General features: G+C 39.8%; 1 protein-coding gene across 5 annotated transcripts in view; it reads left to right on the top strand.

Annotated features, from left to right (window-relative positions):
• Nucleotides 1-24,415, top strand: part of ATRX (ATRX chromatin remodeler) — a 93,357-nt gene that overhangs the window by 60,317 nt on the left and 8,625 nt on the right. For all 5 annotated transcript variants that reach the window (XM_079961184.1, XM_079961186.1, XM_079961185.1 and 2 more), the window contains 13 exons: nucleotides 160-337; nucleotides 3,265-3,402; nucleotides 4,397-4,572; nucleotides 6,232-6,349; nucleotides 9,457-9,587; nucleotides 9,874-9,962; nucleotides 10,156-10,322; nucleotides 15,286-15,433; nucleotides 15,627-15,727; nucleotides 17,160-17,268; nucleotides 19,383-19,560; nucleotides 20,476-20,670; nucleotides 24,057-24,206. In XM_079961184.1, the coding sequence (XP_079817310.1) occupies nucleotides 160-337; nucleotides 3,265-3,402; nucleotides 4,397-4,572; nucleotides 6,232-6,349; nucleotides 9,457-9,587; nucleotides 9,874-9,962; nucleotides 10,156-10,322; nucleotides 15,286-15,433; nucleotides 15,627-15,727; nucleotides 17,160-17,268; nucleotides 19,383-19,560; nucleotides 20,476-20,670; nucleotides 24,057-24,206 (1,878 nt within the window). The remainder of the gene's footprint in view (nucleotides 1-159; nucleotides 338-3,264; nucleotides 3,403-4,396; nucleotides 4,573-6,231; nucleotides 6,350-9,456; nucleotides 9,588-9,873; nucleotides 9,963-10,155; nucleotides 10,323-15,285; nucleotides 15,434-15,626; nucleotides 15,728-17,159; nucleotides 17,269-19,382; nucleotides 19,561-20,475; nucleotides 20,671-24,056; nucleotides 24,207-24,415) is intronic.

Raw genomic sequence — 24,415 nt, forward strand, 5'->3', positions numbered from 1 at the left:
ATTACATAATTAAGAAATGCAAACAATAACATTTGTGTTGAATGTGTGAGAAGTTTATCCATTGAGTATGAGCATTTTCAGTATTTAACATTCTGCAAGTACATTAATGGCATGTTTGGTTGGGGGTGGAAATTCAGGTTTTTTGTCTGTTTTCACAAGGTCTGTGAGCTAGCAACAGTGAAACGCCCTCAAGAGAGAAGCTATCTGCTCCAAAGATGGCAGGATGAAGGGGGTGTAATGATCATAGGCTATGAGATGTACCGTAACCTTGCACAAGGGAGAAATGTGAAGAGCAGGAAACTCAAGGAAATATTTAACAAAGCACTGGTTGATCCAGGTAAGTCAGAATATTATGCAAATCGTTTTATGTGAACTGGTCATAGTGATCAGATTGCTTTGATGCTTCCTCTGTTGCAGAGGATAGGTAGTTCATCCATTACATATTTGGAAGCAGGTATGTGTAAAGTGGGTCCCTCTAGCAGCTGGAGTTCCACACACAAACACAACTCTGCAGTGTTCTGCAGCTTCCCAAGAGGAATTCCAACCATGCTAGAACAGAAGCATTGAAACCTGCTTCAGACTACACATGAAATGAAATCTCAGAAAAGAGGAGAGGAGGTGGTCTCCCTTCTCCTCTTTTCTACACTCCCACCCCTTCTGCAATAAAATGCTGGTGTTTGGGGGTTCTGGAGAGTGGGGAAAGGTGTTTTTGCTTTCTGTTCTCTTAAAACATTCCTGTATAGTGCAGGAAGGGAAGTTTTTTGTACCTCATGGCATGCAACTCCCCAACTCCAACCTCATCATCGAGGATCATTTACTTTAAGTTGTTAGGAGTTGGAAGAGGCCACATATTCCCAGCTGCCTCCCATTCTCCCCTCTCCCTTCTCAATGGATACCTAAATATGTCATGTGTCTTGGAAGCACACAGTCTTCTTGTCAGACTTGTTTTGGGGTTTCCTATTAATTCCTGGAACAATGGTGATGTGTGAAATGCTGCAGCAATACATTTGGTGTTTCCTATTTTGTCGATCGTTTATATATGTTTGGTTGTTTATTTCTGTATTATGATGATGTTTCTGCATAGTATCTTAGATTGAAGATTGAAATCTTTCTCTGTAGTCTGTTGTATTTAATCCTTACTTTTTCTGTGACTATATTGTTGTTTTTTAAACTTTTTTATTCAAAATTAGAACAAAACATACTATCCAGAAACATATCATCCTTATTTCCCCCCATTTTTCCTCCCTCCCTCCTCCTTCCCACACAACCCCCCCACCCCCAGCTTCCCTCAGTTCCAGTCTTTGATTTCTCTAAGAATGCTGTTTTCTGCATGTTGCACAGTTGTATAGATCCTCAAATTATTTAGCTGATTATCATCAATAGAAGGGTTTGTGAATGTTTATTCAAAGCCAGCCAAGGAGTCCAGTTTGCTTTGTTGCGTCTTCAAATACTTTGTAAAGGGTTCCCATTCATCTTTAAAGTCACAGTTATCCTTGTCCCGTAGCTTATATGTCAATTTTGCCAGTTCTGCATAGTCCATCAATTTTTCTTGCCATGATTCTTTAGTTGGGGTTTCTTCAGTCTTCCATCCTTGTGCTATTAGAACTCTTGCGGCCGTTGTCGCATACATGAATATGTTTTTCAGCTTTTTTGGCAGATCTTTCCCTACAATCCCTAGCAAAAATGCTTAAGGTTTTTAACAAATGTTAAATGGAACATTTTCTTCAATTCATTGTATATCATTTCCCAATTTTTAAAAAATTACATTACAATCCCACCACATATGATAAAATGTCCCTTCCTTTTCCTTATACTTCCAACATATATTTGAACAGTTTTGTACATTTTCCCTAACTGCACTGGTGTCGTGTACCATCTGTACATCATCTTCATGTAATTCTTCAGTAGGGAACAATCTGTAAATTTTAAATCAGTTTTCCATAATTTCCCCCAATCTTCCATCATAATGTTGTGACCTACATCTTGTGCCCATATAATCATAACAGATTTTGCCTCTTCATCTTTAGTCTCCCATTCTAATAATATGCTCTATGCGGCCTTCAGTAATTTCACTTTCCCTTCGATCACTTCCATTTGAAACCTAGATCTTGTGTAACTGAATCCTTTCTTGCTGTCTTTTTTATGTGTTTCATATAGTTGTCGTTAATGTGACCAACTCTGAAAGTGGTCTTTGATCTCACCGTAATCTCTTAATTTCCATTTTCCATCATGGTCTGTGACTATATTGTATCTCTATGCATTCATGTGTACCAAGGGAGTCCTCTGAGTATGTAGGACCTGTTGCCTTGTTTTCATTTTTGCTTTAGTTTCACCCATATATTTGTCTACCCTCCCTCCAATACTTGAAAGGCTGCCTTGTCACCTAATGACTGCCCATCTACTAACATGTACCTGTAGGTTAAGGGTAATGTACTGAATAGATCTGCCAGGTGGCATTTTTTTTCAGCTTGGAGAAATGGTTAACTGCAAGACATAGTTTTGTACAAGGTGTTGCCCATCTTGCTAACTTGACTCGGATATTGCTGAAAATTAATTATGGAGAACGATCATTTTTACAGGATTATATTCAAGATTGACTTTATTTCTAGGTTCCAGTAGATGGTGGTATAGCCTGGAATTATAAATGCATTTTGAGAAATACTGCTAGAGAGAATCTGCATGGTTAATTTCTTGGGACACTTTTCAAGGGAATTGCTACAGAACGCTGTGTTTTGTAATCCGTGGACCAACACATGTTCAATAAGCTGTTGGATCAAGTGATGTTGTTTCTTGCATATATCTATTAAAGTTGTGATTATCATGTTTATCTTGCCTTTCTGGCCTATAGGCATTAAAAACTACCAAAGGTAATCCTCTTGTTTTCTATTTGAGAAAATGCCAAGGAAAATCATAGCTAGTATGAAATACCCAGTAATCTTCTACCCCATTCAGGAGGGTCACATTATGCACATTGAAAAGCTGTTGCACATGAGCAATTCCTTGCAAGATCTTACTTTGAGCACAGAGGTGCCATGGCAGTACAGGGCAGATAGAGAACTTCCCCCTTCTATCTGGACTCTCATGAGTGAATGTTTTGCCACATCAAAAGACTGCACATATGCTTCCCTTTTGTAGGTGTAGTTACCTCTGGATCAAAGTAGAAGTGGCAGTTAAGATGCATGTTTGTAAGAAGCCTGTCAAGTATTTCTTCTTGGTATCAGCAAGATTTAAAGTAGGCTCACCCCCCGCCCTTTTTTAAACCAGGCCCTGACTTTGTCATATGTGATGAAGGACACATACTGAAAAATGAAGCATCTGCTGTTTCTAAAGCTATGAATTCTATAAGATCCAGGAGGAGGATCATTCTTACAGGAACTCCATTGCAAAACAACCTCATAGAATGTAAGTACAATTTGAGTTGGTTGCTGATGACCTGAATGGGTTGGGTATCATCCCTCAACACATGATGGAGGCGGGAGAGCAAAGAACTCTGGGAGCCAGGTGCAGCCCCCTCAGTTTTTTCTTTCCTGCCTGAACATCTACTTTATATATGTCTGTGATTTCAGTAAAATAAAATTTAAAAGCCTTGTTAATATGAGGAAGTGAGTATTCCTGAAGCCTTGATTTTCTTCTTCACTTGTAATCCTTAGGTGTATTCAGTTATTTCCTTTGTCAGTCACACTCTACTCTACACTCTACAATGGATCTACTCTGATCCATTGAAATTATTAAACTTCACTAATTTAGGTCCAGTAAACTTACTGGGTCTACTTTCGGCAAAACTTGGTTGGATACAGTGCATGGTGTTTTTTTAAACATGTGCCTGTGCTTCACCTGTTATTACCTGCACAGGTTTAATCCCTGTCTTTGTTTAGCAATAGACTTCATGTGATTTAATATGGGTATGCAAGCATTGTATACTTACCGGGTTTGACATAGTCTGCAAAGCAGGCAAGGCTACAATCCTGTGCCATGGAAGGGCGGGATTCAAATGATCTTTTGTTTGGTCCCAATATGCATGCTCACGCACATATACTCTATTTGTCCCACAGAGTGTGCTCTCCCCTGTGTACCCAACTCCTGCATCTGCAATATGCAGACCGGAGGTCTTGAAAGGAAGGGACTGGAGTGCGTCACCTGCTCATAAATGGTGTGATTGAACTGGATGCCTGGAAGAGCTTTGCAGTAGGCAGAGAGGAGAGTCCTAGCTGGACCCTCCAGGGCTTCCAGAAGTATTAATGTATGCAGAGTACAAGGTTGTAGTGCCCCTTTAAACAGTTTTATTTTGAACTTGCTTGCCAAATAGGAAATGACATGGTGCATTTAAAAAATATTTCATGGAAGTTATTTTGGCATAGAAACCTATATAGCTAAAGTTTGATTTGTGGTTCCTTAGATCACTGCATGGTTAATTTTATCAAGGAGAATTTGCTTGGGTCAATTAAGGAGTTCCGAAATCGATTTATAAATCCCATCCAGAATGGTCAGTGTGCGGACTCTACCCTGGCTGATGTCAGGGTGATGAAAAAACGTGCCCACATCTTGTATGAAATGTTAAATGGATGTGTTCAGGTATGTGAATCTTTGTTTTTTATTGCCTTTAATTTGAGAGTTAAGGATTACTTAACTTTTAACAGCTTTTGAATTCTGTTTATTTGCATTGACCAAAGATACACTTCTTTCAGTTCTTTAATGACAATAGTAATTTGCAGAAAAAAGAAAAGAAAAATCACTATAAGTTGCCACAGTGGCTTATAATGGAGTATAGGATGCAGCTTTATGATTTACAAAATTTACTTATTTCATAAAATTTATACACTGACTGATTGTAGAAAACCTCAAAGAGTTTACAAAAAGAAAAAAGAAAATTGAGTAAAAATAACAATATTTTAAATACTGTACATACAAAAGTTAAAATACCAAAACAGATTAAAATTACCTCAATGCATCTGGGTAGGCTTGTCTAAACAGGAAAGCTTTTAGCAGGCACCGAAAAAGGTTCAGTGGGCAGGGAGTTCCAAAGTGCAGGTGTTGCTACACTATATGATTGGTGAGTTCTTAAAATTGTGGAACAGGTATTATGTGGCAGCTGTAGTAGTGCCAGTTCTGCCAATCAAAGTGGGCACATGTGGGGTGGGATAATTTCATACTTAAACTGCCCCCAGTTGTTAGGGGATTTTATATCCTAATAATAACACCTTGAACTTGCTCTGGTAGCAAAGCGGCATTCAGTGCTGATCTCTGAGCACAGATGTTATATCCTGACAAGGCCTCACTCCTGTCATCAGTCATGCTGCAGCATTCTGCACTAACTGCAGTTTCCAGATCAAGTGCAAGAGAAGTCCAACATAGAGCACTTCAGTAATCTAGTATTGGAAGTAACCAATGCCTTAACTATTGTAGCCAGGTCCAGGAATGACTGTAGCTGTTGAACCAGCTGCAGTTGGTAAAAGGAACTTATAGCCATTGAGGTTATCTGAACCTCCAGTGTCAGAAGCACTTCAAAACTGAACTTCAGGGAGAGTGTAACTTCATCCAGAGTAGGCAACTGATCAATTTCTCAGACAGAGGAGCTGCTTGCTCATAGTTCCTCCATATTGCCAGGATTCAAGCTCATCTTGTTTTCCCTCATCCATTTCACTACTATGCCCAGGGACCACACTGCCTCTCCTGATCCAGATGTTATGGAGCAGACGTCATTCATCAGGGCAAACCAGGGTGACACAGTCTTGTGGCCAGGCCTGAATCCAGATTGGAATGGAGCTAAATAATCTGTGTTCTCCAAGAATGCCTCCAGCTGCCCCACCACAGTGCTATCCACCACGTTCTCTAAAATGAGGGTGGGGGTATTGGAAACTGGCCAATAGCTGTTCCAATCCAAACGGTCCAGGGCTGATATGTTTAGGAGCAGTTGCACCACTGCCTCTTTCAGTGCAGCAGGGACTACCCCTTCACTAGCAAAGTGTTCATCACACTCTGCACCCACCAAGTCAGCCCACCTCTGCTGGATTTAGTAAGCCAGGAGGGACAGGGGTCAAGGGGGCCACAAGGTCGGACACATGGCTACCAGCAAAAAAAAAATTATGTGATAAACATTTGAATGTCTTTCACCAAGTTTTGTTTTCTGTAGTTTAGATTTTGGAGCTGTCCAATGTTTAGTTAGTTTGCTAATTGTACTATTCTATAACAATATTCTATGGCACATTAAAAAAAAATACTTACAATTTACAGAGGAAAGATTATACAGCATTAACAAAGTTCCTGCCACCAAAATATGAATATGTTCTGGCTGTTAGAATGACTCCTCTTCAGTGTAAACTGTATCAGTTCTACTTGGATAATCTAACAGGTAAGTGATAGTCCATTATCACTTTGGGCTTCCATTGCATCCTTGAGCTCTATGTGTGGATACAGGTCTAACTGTCCAGAGGCCTTTTGCTGTGACAGTTTTGTTAAATTTCTACACTAGCCTCAAAGTTTAGACCCAGCATGTGAAATGCTGCAGTTTGTGTGTTCAGCCGGCATTCAGGGGGAAAGGCTGCTTTGAAAGTTTAAGTCACTTATTGTCATCAGATTTTAATGCCAACAAGGAGCTGATCCATGGGATCTTGTTGACAGTGTATGGTGTGGAAGTGGATTTGCACTTACTCGCTGGACCCATAGGCAGCCCATGAGGGCAGCGCATTTTGATAATGCCTATTAGCAAAAAATTGAGTGTGTGTAATCCAGGATTGCACGATCAAATCCCTCAAGGCAGTGAAAGGTGGTCAAGGTATGAAAAACAACTGGGTATGTTTAGCCTGGAGAAGAGAAGACTGAGGGCTCTCGCACAGCAGAACCTTGATTTTCTGCCCCAGAGGACAGAACTAGGTCTAATTGGCTTAGGTTATAGGAGAATAGATATTAGTTGAACGTGAGAATATATGTCTTGTCAGTAAGAGTAGCTTGGCAATGGAACCAATGAGCTAGAGAAATTGTGGGATTTCCCTGGCTAGAGGTCTTCAAGCAGAGGCTGGACAGCCATCTGTTAGGAATACTCTAGGTCAGGATTAACTATATTAGGAAGAGCATTGAACTAGATTGTCTCCAAGGTCCTCTTCCGTTTATTGGGCTTGGGGAATTCTCTGTTTAAGGGCTGCCTTAGATCATACTGAACTTCCATTCATATGGGTTTCCCTACCCCTTGTAGAGTATATCTCTATATTATATTTGGACTCCTTTATTGTTGTGCTGGTGATTGAGTATGAATGTATCCAAGACTGGTAGTCTTCCTGCACTGTTGCTGCCACTGATGGAAGAGTGCGGAATGAAGGAGAGGAAATCTTTCTCCATTCCTCCCTCCCTCTGTCAGCAAGGTTGCTGGGGCGGGGGGCAGGAATGGGACAAGCTCTAAAGTGATTCAGGATTGGTGTTGAGTGAACTTTTAAGGGCATGAGAGGAGGGGGATTGGAAAAGCTATGGGGGAAGGTGGGCTGAGCAAAGTGTGAGCAAAGTGGGACATGCTGTGAGGGAATGGGGGAAGGATATTGTGGGAGTGAGCTCTGAAAGGGAGCTTGAATTTTTGGACAAGCTGTGAAGGGAATGTTTTTGTAGGGCAAGGTGTAAAGGGAGAAGTTGAGATGTTAAGTGAGGGAGGATTGGATGAGGTGTAGTGGGAGCAGGGTTGGCCAGCAGTGTTAGAAACTGCGATAGAAAAGCTAGGAACCAAATGGCTTCTGGGACCTGGGTTGTGGGTGCCAAAACAGAATATCTAGTTGCCACTGGGGGGGACAGCAACACTTTATATTTATTATTGTGATAAGCGTGAACTGATAAGGAATTCACATAAGTGACACATTGTTAATATCACATTTTTAGCAGAAATGGTTAATACAGTGGTGCCCCGCAAGACGAATGCCTCGCAAGACGGAAAACTCGCTAGCCGAAAGAGTTTTCCGTTTTGGAGGTGCTTCGCAAAACGAATTTCTTATGGGCTTGCTTCGCAAGACGAAAATGTCTTGCGAGTTCCTGCGGGTTTTTTTCCCTTTTTTCCCCTTTTTCTAAGCCGCTAAGCCGCTAAAAGCTGCTAAACTGCTAATAGCGCTAATCCGCTAAACCGTCAATGGGCTTGCTTCGCAAGACGAAAAAACCGCTAGACGAAGAGAATCGTGGAACGGATTCTTTTCGTCTTGCGAGGCACCACTGTACATGTTTAATTTGCTGCTGACGATAAAAAATTGGTACCATGCTCCAGTTTCCCAAGCTCTCTACTCTTTTTTTGTTAAATTCCTTAACATATTGTCTATCCTTAACATATACTTTGAGGCTTCAAAGCACATACATGTCAGTAAACCTTGAGTGTCAGCCAGGCGCAAAAAAATGGCACCCAGTCTTTTGGGGGTGCTCACAAATGGATAATCTTTAGATGCAAAATGCTCCTGGCACCCTGCTAATTTCAAACCCTCTTGGCCAGATGTAAATGGAGGGAGCTGGCAATAAAGGGTGTGTGGGCTGGCAGGGCTGGTGAGCAGTGTGAGGAGGAGTGGCAAGCCCAAGTACACCAATATGCACCATTCAGAAGGAATTGTTACTGTTTTAAGATGTTGGGGGAAAATACCACCAATATACTGAATGTCGCACAAGCTAAAGTATTTCTATAGCATTTACAAACTCATTCATTATTTCTTTGGGTTTATTTCCATAATCTCTGCCACTTACAGAATTGTTAAATAGACATTTTATGTTGTTGTCTGAATTAGATTTATATCTCACCAGTGTTGCTGCTTTAATATCCAGAAAAGCTATACTTCTTTGATCATTATTGAATAACAATTATAGACCACAGCTTAAAATGTTAAGGTCCAATAATTTTAACATTTCTGATACTTAAAAACACCATGTTTATAGACTTTCTTATAATTTGCAGGCCAGACAAACATCAGTCAGGGATACAGTATTCAGTTTTATATTTTTAAACCAGGTTTAAGTCCATAGAAATAAAGCTGGCATTTAGTTAAAATCGTAAAAAGAGCTTTCTGGATTAGGGCAGTAGGCCTTCTAGTCCTACTAATGAGCCCTGCTCTCACAGTGGCCAACCAGATGTCTGTGAGAATCTTGCAAGCAAGACCGAAGCGCAAGTCCCACCCACCCCGCATGGTTTCCAGAAACTGGAGTTCAGAAACATATAAGCTCCAAAACTTACTGCCAAGAAATTAAACAGCATGTGTGTAGATATGTTGTTACAGATTATCAAATATGAGGAACAGCAGGAATTATAAATTTTTAAGAATTTAAGCAGAAGGAAATGTTGATTCAGTCATTTAAATAACTTCCTCTGTTACAAGAGATGTTGTATCTGTGGAAGAAGCTTGTGTGAGAGAGAGGTGGGCAGGAGAGATGTATTTTTAAGAAGCAAATGCTAATTTGGCTAACTTCAAGTATGAATATTTTAGTTTAACTTCTTAACTCTATTGTCAGGTGTCGGCAACAGCAGTGAAGGTGGAAGAGGCAAAGCTGGAGCTAAGCTCTTCCAGGACTTCCAGATGTTAAGCAGAATTTGGACTCATCCTTGGTGCTTGCAGCTGGACTATATTAGCAAAGAAAATAAGGTAAATCACATCTGTCTGTCTCTAATGAAACCGTCAGTGAGACATGCCAAGTCCTAGACAGTTTCACTGAAATAATTGAAATTTATTTTCGGTATGACAGCTAGTTATTTTTTAAATATATTTGAGTTGTAACTGTTAACCATTTTTTCCTATGTGTTTTGTCATTACCAAAATAGTCCCTTGCTCACCCTGGCATTGTTCAGATGAGTGAACAGATGTTCTAAACGCTTAAGCAAGGACAGCTAAACTTCTCTTCTAAAAATATGCAATTTGGTGTTTTGTTCAGGGCTATTTTGATGAAGATAGTCTTGATGAATTCATAGCTTCTGATTCTGAGGAAACATCAGTGAGCTTAAGCTCTGAGGAAGAGGTCAAGTAAGTTGAACTGTTCCACATAAACTGTAAATGTATTTACTCTGAGTTGGTGGAATTTGTGTTTGTTGTAGAATTACATATTTTAACAACAACAACAACAACAACATACAACCCCCCCCCCCCAAAAAAAACCACCCTAACTTTGCAAGTTTTTTTTTTTTATAATAACGAGCATCGAATGTTATGCTTATAGGAAGAAAAAATCGAAGGGTAAAAAAAAGGAGAGTAGCAGCAGTGAAAGTGGAAGTGATAATGATGTTGAAGTGATTAAAGTCTGGAATTCAAGATCTCGTGGAGGTGGAGAAGGAAACATAGAAGAACCAATAAACAATCCTCCAGCCATTGCAAAGTCAGATGAAGGTAATGAGGGATTTCAGCTAAATTTCAAAATTTAGACACCATTGCAGAGGAAATTCACCCATACAGGACTGAGAGTAGAAACGATAATGTTGGGTGTCCTACTCTGAAGCTCACTCAAAATATCAGCTCATTATACAGTAGTACCTCTGGTTATGTACTTAATTCATTCCGGAGGTCTGTTCTTAACCTGAAACAGTTCTCAACCTGAGGTACCACTTCAGCTAATGGGGCCTCCCGCTGCTGCTGTGCCGCCAGCACGTGATTTCTGTTCTCATCCCGAAGTAAAGTTCTTAATCTGAGGTACTACTTCTGGGTTAGTGGAGCCTGTAACCTGAAGTGTTTGTAACATGAAGTGTTTGAAACCCAAGGTACCACTGTATTGCAGCGATGAAATTTTTTTTTTTTAAACAAAGTAAATCAGTCAGTCAAAAAGTACTTATATGACACCTTTCTGGGTAAAGCCCTCCCTCAGTAAAGAATATTATTAGTTTGACGTAAGTTATGCTTCCAAGTAATTTACAAAACTCGAATCACTTCCAGTGCAGCCCCATAATGATCTTCCTTTCATCCATACACCTGTGATTCATCCTGCATTTTAAACACTGCCTTTCAGCTCTCAGAAGGGCCCACAAAGCTTAGATTAAATCAACACAATCAAAATAAATTGTAAATCATACAAAATCAGAGAAGATTAAAACAAGCCGGTAGACACATAAAGATAGTAGTTTCTGTTTCTGGGGGTGAATGGTTTTTGAAAGGCAAATAAACCAAAGGTGGAAGAGATATGTTTTTACTACCTTCTTGAAAGCAATTAATGGGGAAATCATTCTGATTTCTCTTCGGAGGTTTTGGTGCGATGACTGAAAACATTGCACCCCATATGCTATGTGCAAAACACATAGCAAAGCTTCTAAGGGTGAATGCAGTTTGTAGACTTGTTCATGCAGGAACAAAAGGTCCTTCAAATATCTGGGTTCCATCCATTTAAGAATTTTATTGGTATTAAGTAGCACTTTGAATTGGGCCTGGAAATAAACTGGGAACCACCTCACCCGATTTTTTACCAGCTGTAACTTTTGAATATTTTTTAAAGGCAACCTGAAGTAGAATGTGTTAAAACGTCATTAAAGCAATTTTTTAAACTTCCAAAAGGACTGCTTGAGAGAGGATTGCAGAACTGTCCCTTGCAGCTCCTCTCCCAGCTGAACTAACATTTGATAATTGCAGCTTCTCTAAGGAGAAAATTGTCTAAAGGTGACAGATTGTATGGGAAGGGCTGGTGGGTAGGGAAAAGTTGCATACATCCCCCCTCCTTTGCACCCCTTTCCTCATTAGAGATACTATTTAGTATGTGCTTGGGACAGATATATGTTTAACTTTTCAGATCAGCCAGAATCCCTTCTAGTTTGGCTTTGAGACTGGAAGCACATTAAAATTGAAGATGTAATCAAAGCATCCAAATGACAAAAAGCAGGCCGTAGCAGGTACCAATGATTGCAGGTACCAGGGAGCCAAGCAGATAATGAGGATAGATAGGGACAGTTCAGTGAAAAGCAAGTCTGGGAAGGTGTTTTTTTTTTGGGGGGGGGGGCGTGTTATGGCCCATGCATATGCTTTTAGGATTGTGATCAAGGACTGCAATCTAAGGCCTACTTTCTAGGAAGTCTGCCAGTCATGCTGGAGAGATGTATTAGGTTGGGAGCATTACAAACAATTCTGTCTTAAAAGTAGCTGGAAGATCTAGAGCTCTCACTTAAATGAACTCTGTTTTCTTTCCCCACACTATCCATGGCCTTAAGATGTTATTTGATTGCTGTATTCCATATGCCCTTTGCATTCCATACAAGGGAGGTATGGAGCATAGCAACATGAGAACTGGCCTTTTCATTGGTGACTCTTTACATGTGGAATGCTTTCCCCAAGGGTGCCATCCTTATCGGTTTTCAGACATCAAGCAAAAACCCAGGCTTCTTACCTTTAATTTGGAGAGCATTAGGTATATTTGTGCCTTGATCATCTTAATGTGTATATCTTATTTTTAGCAAGTCAGTGTTTTGGACTACCAGTAAGATAATACAAGGAAATAATTCTGTGGAAGAGCATGCTGCAATTAGTAACCATATCAAAGTTTTCAGGACTCCCCCCCCCCAAAAAAAAAAAAAAATTAACAATAAGTAACACACAACTGAAGCAAAATTAAAGCCACATATTTATAGTACTGCCAAAAGAATGTAGGTAACATAAATAAAGTCAACCCTGGAATCTTGTATCAAGTTATAAATTTGTAGATGTATTTGTCTATGTGTTGGAAGTCCTCACAGTGAAAGGAATGCAGATAGCTAATGGACCTCCAGTATTTTCCAATTTTAATTCAACTCAGATCTAAAGTTTCGCATCAAAATAGTTCCACAGTCCAAAAGGCATCACAGCTAACTGAGTGCAACAGTTAAACCTTTCCCTCACTAAATTTTAAATAGGAGACCTCCTCCCAAGCTAGGAAAATATCTGGTAAGGAAACAGCTAGCTACTTTAAATGAATTCAGATCTCCAGGGTCTGATGAGCTGACCCAATGGTACTAAAGGAGCTTGTAGATTACCGTAGTTTTCACTCTATAAGACGCACCGGACCACAAGACGCACCTAGTTTGTGGAGGAGGAAAACAAGAAAAAAAATATTCTGAATCTCAGTGAAAGCAGCAATCCCTCTTGCTGTTCTGGCTTCTGGGATAGCTGCGCAGCCTGCATTTGCTCCATGACGCACGCACATTTCCCCTTACTTTTTAGGAGGGAAAAAGTGAGTCTTATAGAGCAAAAAATATGGTAACTTGTAGAGCTTGTAGAGCCTGTCTATTTATGGCCAGATGAAGTCTCTGCAGACTGGGGATGAGCAGATGTCCTAAAAGGGGAAGAAAGGACCCAAGTTTCTATTGATGAGCTTGAATTTGAAACCAGAAAAGGTTATAGAACAGATGATTAAATGCTCACTCTGTGAGCACTTAGAAAAGGATGCTGTGGTTACTAAGACCCAGCATGTGTTTCTCAAAAAACAAGTCATGCTTAACATGAGTCAACAGTATGATGCAGCATCCAATTTGCAGATGCCATCAAACTGTGAGGGGTAGCTAATGCCACAGAAGACAGAATCGGGATTCAATATGATCTTAACAGATTGGAGACTAGGTCCAAACTAACAAAATAATTTTCAACAGGGGCAAATGTAAGGCTCTATACTTAGGTAGGAAAAACCAGCTTTAAAATTATAAGATGGGGGACATTTGGCTTGCCAGTAGTGGCATGTGGAAATGTTCTATGGGTCTCAGTAGGTAACGAGCTGAACATGAGTCAGTGTGTCGCAGCAGCAAAAAAAGCTAATGCTGTTTTGGCTGCATCAACAGAAGTACAGCATCCAGATCAAGGGAAGAAATAGTACTACAGTGGTGCCTCGCAAGACGAAATTAATCCGTTCCGCGAGTCTCTTCGTCTAGCGTTTTTTTCGTCTTGCGAAGCAAGCCCATTGACAGCTTAGCGGATTAGCGCTATTAGCGGTTTAGCGGCTTTTAGCGGATTAGCTGATAAGCGGCTTATCAGCGGATCAGCTGATAAGCGGCTTAGGGCTTAGGAAAAGGGGGGGGGAAGGGAAAAAACCCGCAGGAACTCGCAAGACATTTTCGTCTTGCGAAGCAAGCCCATAGGGAAATTCGTTTTGCGAAGCGCCTCCAAAACGGAAAACCCTTTCGTCTAGCGGGTTTTCCGTCTTGCGAGGCGTTCGTCTTGCGGGGCACCACTGTATTCTCTTCTACCTTGGTCAGACTACACCTGGGGTACTGTGTCCAATTCTGGACACCGCAATTTTAAAAGGCTAGAATGTATGCTGAGGAGTGGGAGACCAAGATGATCAAGGGTCTGGAAACCAAGCCTTAAGAGAAACAGTTGAGGGAGTTGGGTATGTTTCACATGGAAAAGAAGAGGCTAAGAGGAGATATGATAGCTATCTTCAAACATCTAAAGGGCTGTCACATGGAAGATGGACCAAGCTTGTTTTCTCCTGCTCCAGAGGGTAGGACCCAAAGCAATGCTTCAAGTTGCAAGAAAGGAGATTCCGACTAAACCATCAGGAAGAACTTTGTGAGAGTAAGAGCTTTTAGACAGTGGAATGGACTCCCATGTCTCCCTCAATGGAGGTTTTTAAGCAGACGTTGGATGGCCATCTATCTTGAATGCTTTAGTTGAGATTCCTGCATTGTGGGGGTTTGACTATATGACCCTCAGGACCCTTCGAATTCTACAATTCTGTGATTCTATGAATTTGGCATAGGGATATCTTAGCCTTTGAGTTCCTTAAAAAGAGCCCTCTGGGGGTTTAGGATAGGTAGTGCACCACCTCCACTTAGTGAGAAGCCTCCACTGATATGCAGAAATCAGAACAGAAAATCATGTCATTCTTGGAGCTGACATCATGAATTCCCTCCAGTTGTGAACAGTGGGAGTGTGCAAGCCCCCCCCCCGCCAGCACAAGCTGGCAGGGCTCGGGGAATATTGCCTTCTCCTGAAGTTTTAAGCCCTTGCTGTAATTTGAGTTTCAAATGTTGTAAATGGTTCATGTTTCAGAGGAAATGACAGCTGTGTAAGCTATCCAGATATTGTGTTAACTATATTAGAAAACATAGTTGGTAAGCAATTTTGAGTTAAAACCAACATTGAAGACGTTTCCCTTTTGCTTTTTTGAAATGCATTTCTTGCAGTCAAGGCTGAAAAAGTATTGCTTACTGATTTATGCCTTATGGAAAATATGTCAATAAAGCAGACATAAATACATGATGCAAAACATACAGCAATACTGCTACAGGCATTTAAAACAGGATAAAAGCAGCATAAAATCTACCACAGTAAAAAAAACAACCCTGAAAAATGTCTTAAGATACATATATTAAGGTGTTTGTTTGATTTTTGTATTTTCCCGTAGGTAAAACTGCTTCCAACCCAGGCAGCCCAGCTCCAGATTGGTACAAGGATTTTGTCACTGATGCGGATGCTGAAGTGTTGGAGCATTCTGGAAAGATGGTGCTTCTTTTTGAAATTCTTCGCATGGCTGAGGAGCTCGGGGATAAAGTGTAAGAGTCATTCTGGAAAGATTCCAAAGCATTTGTGCTTTAAGCAGACTTGGCTTTTTAGAATTGGCAGATTTAGATTAACATTCTACTTTATATCCATAAAGTGTGTCAATGATACTGAGAGTGGTGAGGCAAATTGGTGTGCTAGTTAAATTGAAAACTAGTAACTATTCCTCTTTTTCTCAACTTTCAGCTTAGTGTTCAGCCAGTCTCTGATATCACTGGATTTGATAGAAGATTTTCTGGAGTTGGCAAACCGGGACAAAGAAGAAGACAAACCTATTATATATAAAGGCAAGTGTAGAAATGCAAGATTTGCAGAACTAGAAGAATTGTGAGACAAGTCATTTTTTATCTACAGTGGTACCTCAGTTTACAGTTGTACCTCTGTTTACGAACTTAATCCCTTCCGGAAGTCCATTCTTAAACCGAATCTATTCTTATACTGAGGCGCGCTTTCCCTAATGAGGCCTCCCGCCGCCGCCTTTCTACCATTCGGCTTCCATTTTTAGACCGAGGTAAACTTTACAAACTAGGACGCTACTTCCGGTTTTGTGGAGTTTGTAAACGGAATAGTTCGAAAACAGGGCTGTTCTTAAACCGAGGTACCACTGTACTGTTTAATTTTGGGGTTTTAAACAAAAAACTCTGGTACTTGGAGACTTAAGGAAGTTCAACAGGAGAAAGGTTTTGATTTTACAGAACAAAATTGGTAAAACAAAAGATGTATTAGGAGATAGGATTCTTTCAAGAAACTGTGTGTGTTATAGGCTTCTAAACAAGGTGGTAAACACACAGCTTCTTTTGATTTCAGCTTATTAAGATATCTGTTTGAGTGTTATAACTTAGGTCTTAATACTTGGGCTCCAAGGTGGTACTTTCTGTCACTTTCCCAGTCTTCTATAAATCACAACCCAGAGGCTCCTCTAGCATTATAACAGATCAAGGGATCACCATACCTTTCCTAACTGGTTTGGGATTCTTCTCTTTCTCTAAACGTTCTCTTCCCTTCTTACTGTATTGAGATATAGAGTGTTCTGTAACAATTCTTCTTTTCCTGTCCCCAATTGAGCTTCCCAGTTATTCTTCTTTGGCTGCAGATATTTTCCTCAGAGTGGATGTTCAGGAGGTATACTCCTATCAAGCTGAATGCCAAGAACTGCAGCTCTCGCCTTGAACTGCTTTTCTTTTCCCAAAGTGCTAGCTCAACCCCTCTGTGGCTAGCTGTACCCACAGCCAATCAGAGAGAGGCTCCAGCTAAGCACCGTGGTGAAATTCTGCTGCACTGCACCACTAAACTCTGGTCTAGCTAAGCTTTCCATCACAACTTTGTTTGTTTGAAGCATGCATATCATGCAAGCAGCTCGCATTTGAATTTGTAAACCATATCATTATTTACTAAGTTCATTCATAATAAATGTTTTCCTAATCCTGCTTATCTTCCAGTAGGTTTCATCTGACTCCTATTCTCCAAAATAGGGTCAGTCAAATTTGAACAGTTTGCCTTTCTATCCCCTCCATAAATGTGAATTCCTTAGATTGTGAAAATATATCTTACTGGACTTTGTAAACACATCTTCCAGGGATACAGTGTGGGCAAAATATTTGGATTATGCTGCTCAGCAGGGAAGCTAAAGAGGAATAACTATGGGGGTCGGTAAGCATAAGACTTGCCCCTGTGTCTTATTCAATTGATATATAATAATTTGTTTTTTTAAATTCCTAGGTGAAGGGAAATGGTTCAGAAATATAGATTATTATCGTTTAGATGGCTCTACAACAGCACAATCAAGAAAGAAGTGGGCTGAAGAATTTAATGATGTAACAAATGTCAGGTAAAAGAAACCCACACCCTTTTCTGCTTGTAAATTTATATAAGTGATAAAAGTATATCTTTTTCAACCATTGTAATGCATCTAGGAAATGAGCCCTGTGAAGCAGTCATTAGTGCTGGAGCACTTTGTTCCCCCAACCTAGTTTATAAATGCCACAGACTGCAGTGCTATACTCACTTGCCCAGGAAAAAGCCTGTGTTGCATTGTCAGCAAATAAAAATAGTGGGAATTAACTTATATGTAAGTAGGTTTAATATTGAATCTTTAACCGCAGCAAGTCATACTTGCTTTATTTATTTCATAAAATTTATATAGCGCTTGATTTTTTTTAAAAAAGCAACTCTCAAAGTGCTTTACAAAAAGAACAATTTACCTGTAAAAAAATTATAACCTTCAAACAATAATTAAAATCGACAATAAGCTAAAAACTAGATTAAAGCACATTTTAAAAACAGTTAATTTCAATAAAATATTTTGAAGAGTTAATACATATTCTGACTTTGGCAAGAATCTCCTTTGGGACCAGACCACGCAGAAGGTGGGAGAGCAGGAAGACCCAGTTGGGCTGGGCCATCCTACTACACCCAGAGTCCATGTGACTGTTCTGAGCCAGCCTGTCATTGGCTAGTGGTGCGCGGTTGGTTTGGAGTAGACCTAAGACATAATTCCCTGCCCACCCCTCTTATTAACTCCTGGGTCTTTTATTGGGGATCCATCCTAGGCATTGTTCAGTGCCTTTTGACTTCCTCTCCCTCCTTTGGGGGCCTTGGGGTAAGGGCCAGTTCAGTTTGGGGGCTGATATTCCTGCCACACACTCTAGTTGACAACAATGGGTGGAGCAGCATACACTGTCTACTTTCTTAGTAACTGTCCTTCCCCAATAGCCATCTTAGCAACAGCAGCAGTCCAGCACTCTGAGACTTGGGGTTGCTGTTCCTGCTGTTCCATCTGCCATCAATAAAGTTGTGGCCTATTTTAACCCACTCAGTTCCTGTCCTTGTTTTTCTGGCCTTGCTTTGGTCCCTGCTGTTGGCATAATAAGTTACTTCCTCTCTTAATGAGAAGAAATGCATTTGATGTTTGGATTTCATTTAAGAAAGGGCTTCTGTCGCTACGTTAAAGGCTTCCTGTTGAGTTAGTTGATTATAGGTTTGTGCTGACACATGTCCCGCCGTTTGATGTGACAAACTTGCTGTTCACAACACATGTGTGGATTTAGACAATTTTTGACCATAGTAAGGTAAATCTCTCTAGTATTCCTTTGCATGTGAGTGCTGAACTAAAAAATAAATAAATCCTTATGTAATCCTTATTGTAACTTGCAGTTTCGCAGGGAGACGGGGAGCGTTCAACCCCCATGCTTTGTTCAGTTTTGATCAGGCTTACCTATGCGGCACTAACACCACCCCCAATGTTTGTTTCTTATTGCATTTGTTAGGTGTTTTATACAAAAAAGAATTGCCTTAAAGTGACATAACATCAAAATAAAATACAGATAAAAGAAAAGGAAAAAAACCCAGATAAACGAGTTTAGTATCGTGTGCACATAGTCTGTTTCACTAAATATAGTTTTCCAAGATTTCAAGTGTTCCACTCAAACTTTTTGATGTATATTTATAACTGTCTTCCACAGAATGTAGATTGCTTCAGCAGTATAACCAACAATCACCCCAGCCTGTTAAAATTTTGTTTTGCTTTTTAGTTTGACAAACTGTTCAGATACCTTGGGACATGGCTTGGTGATTCGGAGCTCCTTATGGGCACATCTGCTCCGTCCTGCTCTCATGGTTTACTATGACATCAAAGTGGCATTTACTACAGTAACTGCCAAGTGTTGTTTTCACTTAAGCAACAAATTTAAATTATGGGCCAATGTGAAATAAGGTACAAGGTTGTGTATGGGCATGAGAATTTCCCAGTAGATGAAAAATACTACACACTATAAATATTGCAAAAATAAAACACAATAATATCACATTTTTAAACAACCACCATCTTGTTTTGTCACTCAAACTAATGAATATTCCTTTGATTTGGGGAGGGGAGGGAAGTATCTGTTTAAATTAATTAGGAATGATTTTGAGAGGAATTAAAATTTACTTTCCTTTTTGCAGAGGCCGTTTGTTTATTATCTCTACTAAAGCAGGATCCCTTGGAATAAACCTGGTGGCTGCAAATAGAGTAATTATTTTTGATGCTTCTTGGAATCCATCATATGATATCCAGAGTATTTTCAGGGTTTATCGCTTTGGGCAAAATAAACCAGTGTTTGTGTACCGCTTCTTGGCTCAGGTAGGTTTGAATTAAATGCTTTCCATGTGATGTGTGTATGGTTCTAGATAAGTTCAACAATATCTTCTAGAAAATAGTGTGGTATGACTAGATTCACCCTTGTTTTTTGTCTTCTCATATTTGTTAGCTTCAGTGCAGTTTTAGACTTAAGAAATTGAAGCAAGTTTCCAGAAGAAAACATGAAGCTCTAAAAATCAACCATACCCACCATGTACAGTGGTACCTCAGTTTAAGAACAGCCCTGTTTATGAACTATTCGGTTTACAAACTCCACAAAACTGGAAATAGTGTCTTGGTTTGAAAACTTTACCTCGGCCTAAGAACGGAATCCAAAAGGTGGAAGGGAACTGGCAGCGGGAGGCCTCATTAGGGAAAGCGCCTCTCGGTTTAAGAACGGACCTCCGGAACAGATTAAGTTCTTAAACCGAGGTACCACTGTATATTCTTTCAAACTGTGTGACTTGACATTCTCAGAAATTTTAGCAAACACACAAAAGTTGCCCTTCAGTAACTCAGTGGTGCAGTACCTCTAAAGACAGAGGTTCCATCCAATTACCCATGCATTTGTCATATTTCCCCCTTTAAAGACATCTGAACCAGCAGCCGCTACCACATGTTTCATTGCAATGAATTCTAAAAGGTTTTTAATTTTTTTTTATTTACTTACTTGCCACCTTGCATTCAATAAGGTTTGAAAGAGTGGCATATTTTTGCATCAGGTGTTTTCTTTCATCTTGAAACTACAGCCAACCAGCTTCATTGGGTATCTCGTTCGTCAGCAGTAGGGTGTGTGTGTGTGTGTGTGTGTGTGTGTTGCAAAACAGTGGCAGAGAGATTGAGGGAACTCTGGGTTGGTGGTTGGGGTCTCTCATATGTGCGTGTGGACATAAATTGTAATGTATTTTTGTTTTGAAGGGAACAATGGAAGACAAGATCTACGATCGTCAAGTAACTAAACAGTCACTATCTTTCCGGGTGGTTGATCAGCAACAGGTTGAACGCCATTTTACCATGAATGAACTCACTGAGCTGTATACTTTTGAGCCAGACTTGTTGGATGATCCTAATTCAGAAAAGAAGAAAAAAAGGGATACACCTATGTTACCAAAAGTAAGTCAATATGTACAGTTAGCACCTACAATACCAAAATATTTAGGTATGTGCCTTTTTGTGGGGGGAGCAGGGAGTAAATATGAATTGTCATGCAGAATGAAACCAAGGATCTTTTTAGCCCTTCTGTCTGTCTTGAGCAGTACATGCAGGTCCCGATCCACTTGCTCGCTATGTGAAAAGAATTATGCCTGATCCTCACTATAAACTCAGAACACTAGGAATTTGCTCACTTAATTATTTTCTTGCTTGTTTGATAGTAGGCAGCAGCCATTTTCAGGCAGAAACCAGGCAGGGAGGGAGGGGGCAAGATTGGATGAACCCGAGAGTAGGAGAGATCGGACAAATCAGGTCTTCTTTCTACATTGCATTTCCTAAGTCCAGGCATTTCACTTGCAAATTTGGCACTGTGAAATTGAAGTAGGAAATGGGGGATGGGTTAGCATTACAAAATCTCCACCAGAATAAAAGGCGTGACCTGCGAAAAATAATGAAATGGAGTCATCATTCTGCTGCTAATCCCTGGACTGCTTTCCACATAACAGTTTAATTCGCAGAAGTGGTTTTTGCAAGTCACTCCCATGACAAGTGCCTCAAAGTGTGAAGGGCCTCATTCATGGGATTGTACAGCATCCAGCTTCTTAGTTTCATAATGGCTTAATAATGTTCTCAGATGTGTATGAGGATTCATTTCCTGGAGGATTTATTTAGCGGGCTTGGCTTTCTCTGCCAAGTTTCCTTTTTTAACACCTGAGTCCTCAGTTGTACATTAGGAACTCTTACATACTTCATTGCATTCATTTTGATTTATTGCTGCCTGACCAAGAGAGCTACCTAGCAATGTCTCAGTGCCAGTCCATATTGTACATTCCTTGGAACTCTTGTTGGGTTTTTATTGCCTGCTAATTTTTGAGTCCTGGGAGATTGCTCCTTGAATAGAATGCCCTGACGAATTCTGACTCGCCATTCCCATAATATCTAGTGATGGTTCACTTTGTTGCACTTAATACTACATTACCAAGCAGTCCTAATGATTAGAACATTGCAGCCGCACCTGAAGCTCTGCCAGCAGTTTGTTGTGTTTTTACCTTATTTTACAAATTTCCTATGCTGCTTAACTTCTGGTGAAGCTTCCAGAATTTCAGGTTAGGGTTCCAATTTTTTTTAAAAAATTAATAATCAGTGCATACATTTTTCCTATCTATACAAGAACAAAAAGTTCAGCCTTTTAGATTCACTATTTTGGCCCTTAATTGGTCACTTTGGTAAAAGTAAATTGAATATAAAAGGTCACAACTCCTAGTCCCCAACCCCTTCAGCTCTCCTTAGTTTGTTTCCATGCTTAGTTCCATAAGTACTGATGTTACACCACAGTGTGCGATAAAGAAACCAGATATTGCTGAATGTGGTATAGTACTGAACAGTATAGATGTTGATGAATTGCAAAAATTCCAAAAAGAGCGAAAATTGCCAAAGTTCATTTATTTGTACCATGTCTGGAATGGAAATCAATCCAGCAAATGAGGGGGTGTTTGCGGTTGATGCTTTCACTCTGCAGATGATATGTAAGTTGTGGGAATTTTTTTAACAAAACAATTTGCATTGTGTTTTCTTTGCTTTGAAAAGATGGGAGACTTGTTGAGTGCAATTCACATCAGAAAACAATATTCCTATCAATATTGAAGTGTTTATTGATGAGTTCGTTGAAACAATGTTTCAAGAATCATGCAAACGTTAAGAAATGTTTTACTGGGGCATGTTGGTGGGTGGTTGTTGAGGTTTTTTTTTTTAAAGTACTGTTGAGTAGAGATGTTGAGAAGGCATAACTTTCCATTCTAAATGGTATTTGTTGCCAAAATGCATTATTCATCTTGTTATCTGCTGTGGTAAAATTACACAACTTACATAATTAATGTTACATTCTCTGATAGTATTGCACCCAACAAGTTTCTCTCACTCATCAATTTGAAGATTGAATATTTGGCAGGTTGGCTTCATTGCCTAACCCTGTGTTAAATAGAAAGAGATGTTGCAGTGTGCTTCTTAAGATTATGAGCTTGAAATTATTGGACAACTTTCAGATTGGTTCATGAACTCACTAGTTGAGAAGTATCTAAAATGATATCTCAACTGAAAAAATTACTGAAAAAGTAAACATTTTTATCCTGTGCTTAAAGGAAAATTGAAAGAACACAACTTGAAAACTTTCTTGGGATATCATCTTTATGAAAAAATTCAAAGTTTTATTTTGGGAGGAAATAAGTTGGAAAATAGAGATGATTTTGGGGGGCAACTTTTTAGAAATTGGCTTTAAAAGATGGACATATATTGTGTCCCAAAGCTGAACTTGTTAGTGAGATACTTTCGTGGTTCTTACTTTTCTACACATGTTGTTGCTTTTGCTCAAGCTGTCTTTATACTGAAACTTAGAATTTTTTAATGTACAGATTTGAAAAGCAGCTGGGGAGATTTTGTATGATACTGTATAAAAGCCATTTGTAACATCAATATTCTAGCAAAGATATTTTACATTTTTGTACTAAATCTTCACACAAATTCCTTCATTAAACATGCACTTTGAATTGTGGGAGACCATCAATAAATAGTTTATAAAGTTTTTACCTTTCAAGCCTTGACCTTTATTGAATACAAGTTGCATTTCAGACAAAGAAATGCAGATCTACCCAGTTGCATATAATTTAAACCACATTTTGATGACTCTGTTGGCATGGTATATATGGATTAAATTGCACTGTATTCAACAGTATTGTTACCATAGGAACGAAGGCAAATGCATGTCTGAGAACTCTCCAGCCATTTTAAGTCCTCTTACGTAGCATGGAAGAGAGCTGCTTTGTGCTAATTTAATTTTTGAATCTGGCCTTTTTTCAACTTCCATCTACATAGTTTTACTACTCTACTTTTTTGTTCTTCCCAGTTACTGATATGCTTTGTGATCAGTTTTATTCTATGGATGTGTTTGGGGCTTTGTGACTTAAAAGTGGAGGTTATATCTCACCTGAAGACGAGGTGCCTGTCTGTCCTGTTAGCCCTGTAACACCTCCCCCCTGAAACAGGTTCACAGTTCGGGTGTGCTCCTGGAATCAGCTTTGAGGCTGGATGCCCAGGTCTCTGCGGTGGGCAGGAGTGCATTTGCACAGTTAAAAACTGAATTCACCACCCGGGGGGAACCAAATTGGACTTCAAAAGCTAAATTTCACCAAAAGCTTGATTAGGCCATAGAAATGAGACTGCTGAGGAAACAAACTTTCCTCCTTCTGCTGCTTTAATATCCCCTGATGAGAAGCATGCATCAGGACCCACCACTTGCCATTAAAGAATTTTTATATGTGCTTACTGAATGTTCTGGCATTTTTATTTACCAGGATACAATTCTAGCTGAACTCCTCCAGATCTGCAAAGAACATATAGTGGGCTATCATGAACATGATTCCCTCCTGGACCACAAAGAGGAAGAAGAATTGACTGAAGAGGAGAGGAAGGCGGCTTGGGATGAATATGAAGCTGAAAAGAAGGTAGGATGCCTTAAGCCATTTAGATCAATTTCGTTCTGTGACTCAGACAATTGTTCTGCATCTTCAGTATTTTTGGGCAAGGTATACCTCAGAAAACAGGAGCCTTGAGTTTCCAGTATAGACAGACTTTAGTAGATGGATTTGGCCTGTGATCAAAAAATGCATTTGCTAGAGGAATCCTTGTAGAGTTTGGCTGTTAAATGTGAAGA

This window comes from Podarcis cretensis (assembly GCF_951804945.1).
Source record: "Podarcis cretensis genome assembly, chromosome: Z".
NCBI lineage: Eukaryota > Metazoa > Chordata > Lepidosauria > Squamata > Lacertidae > Podarcis > Podarcis cretensis.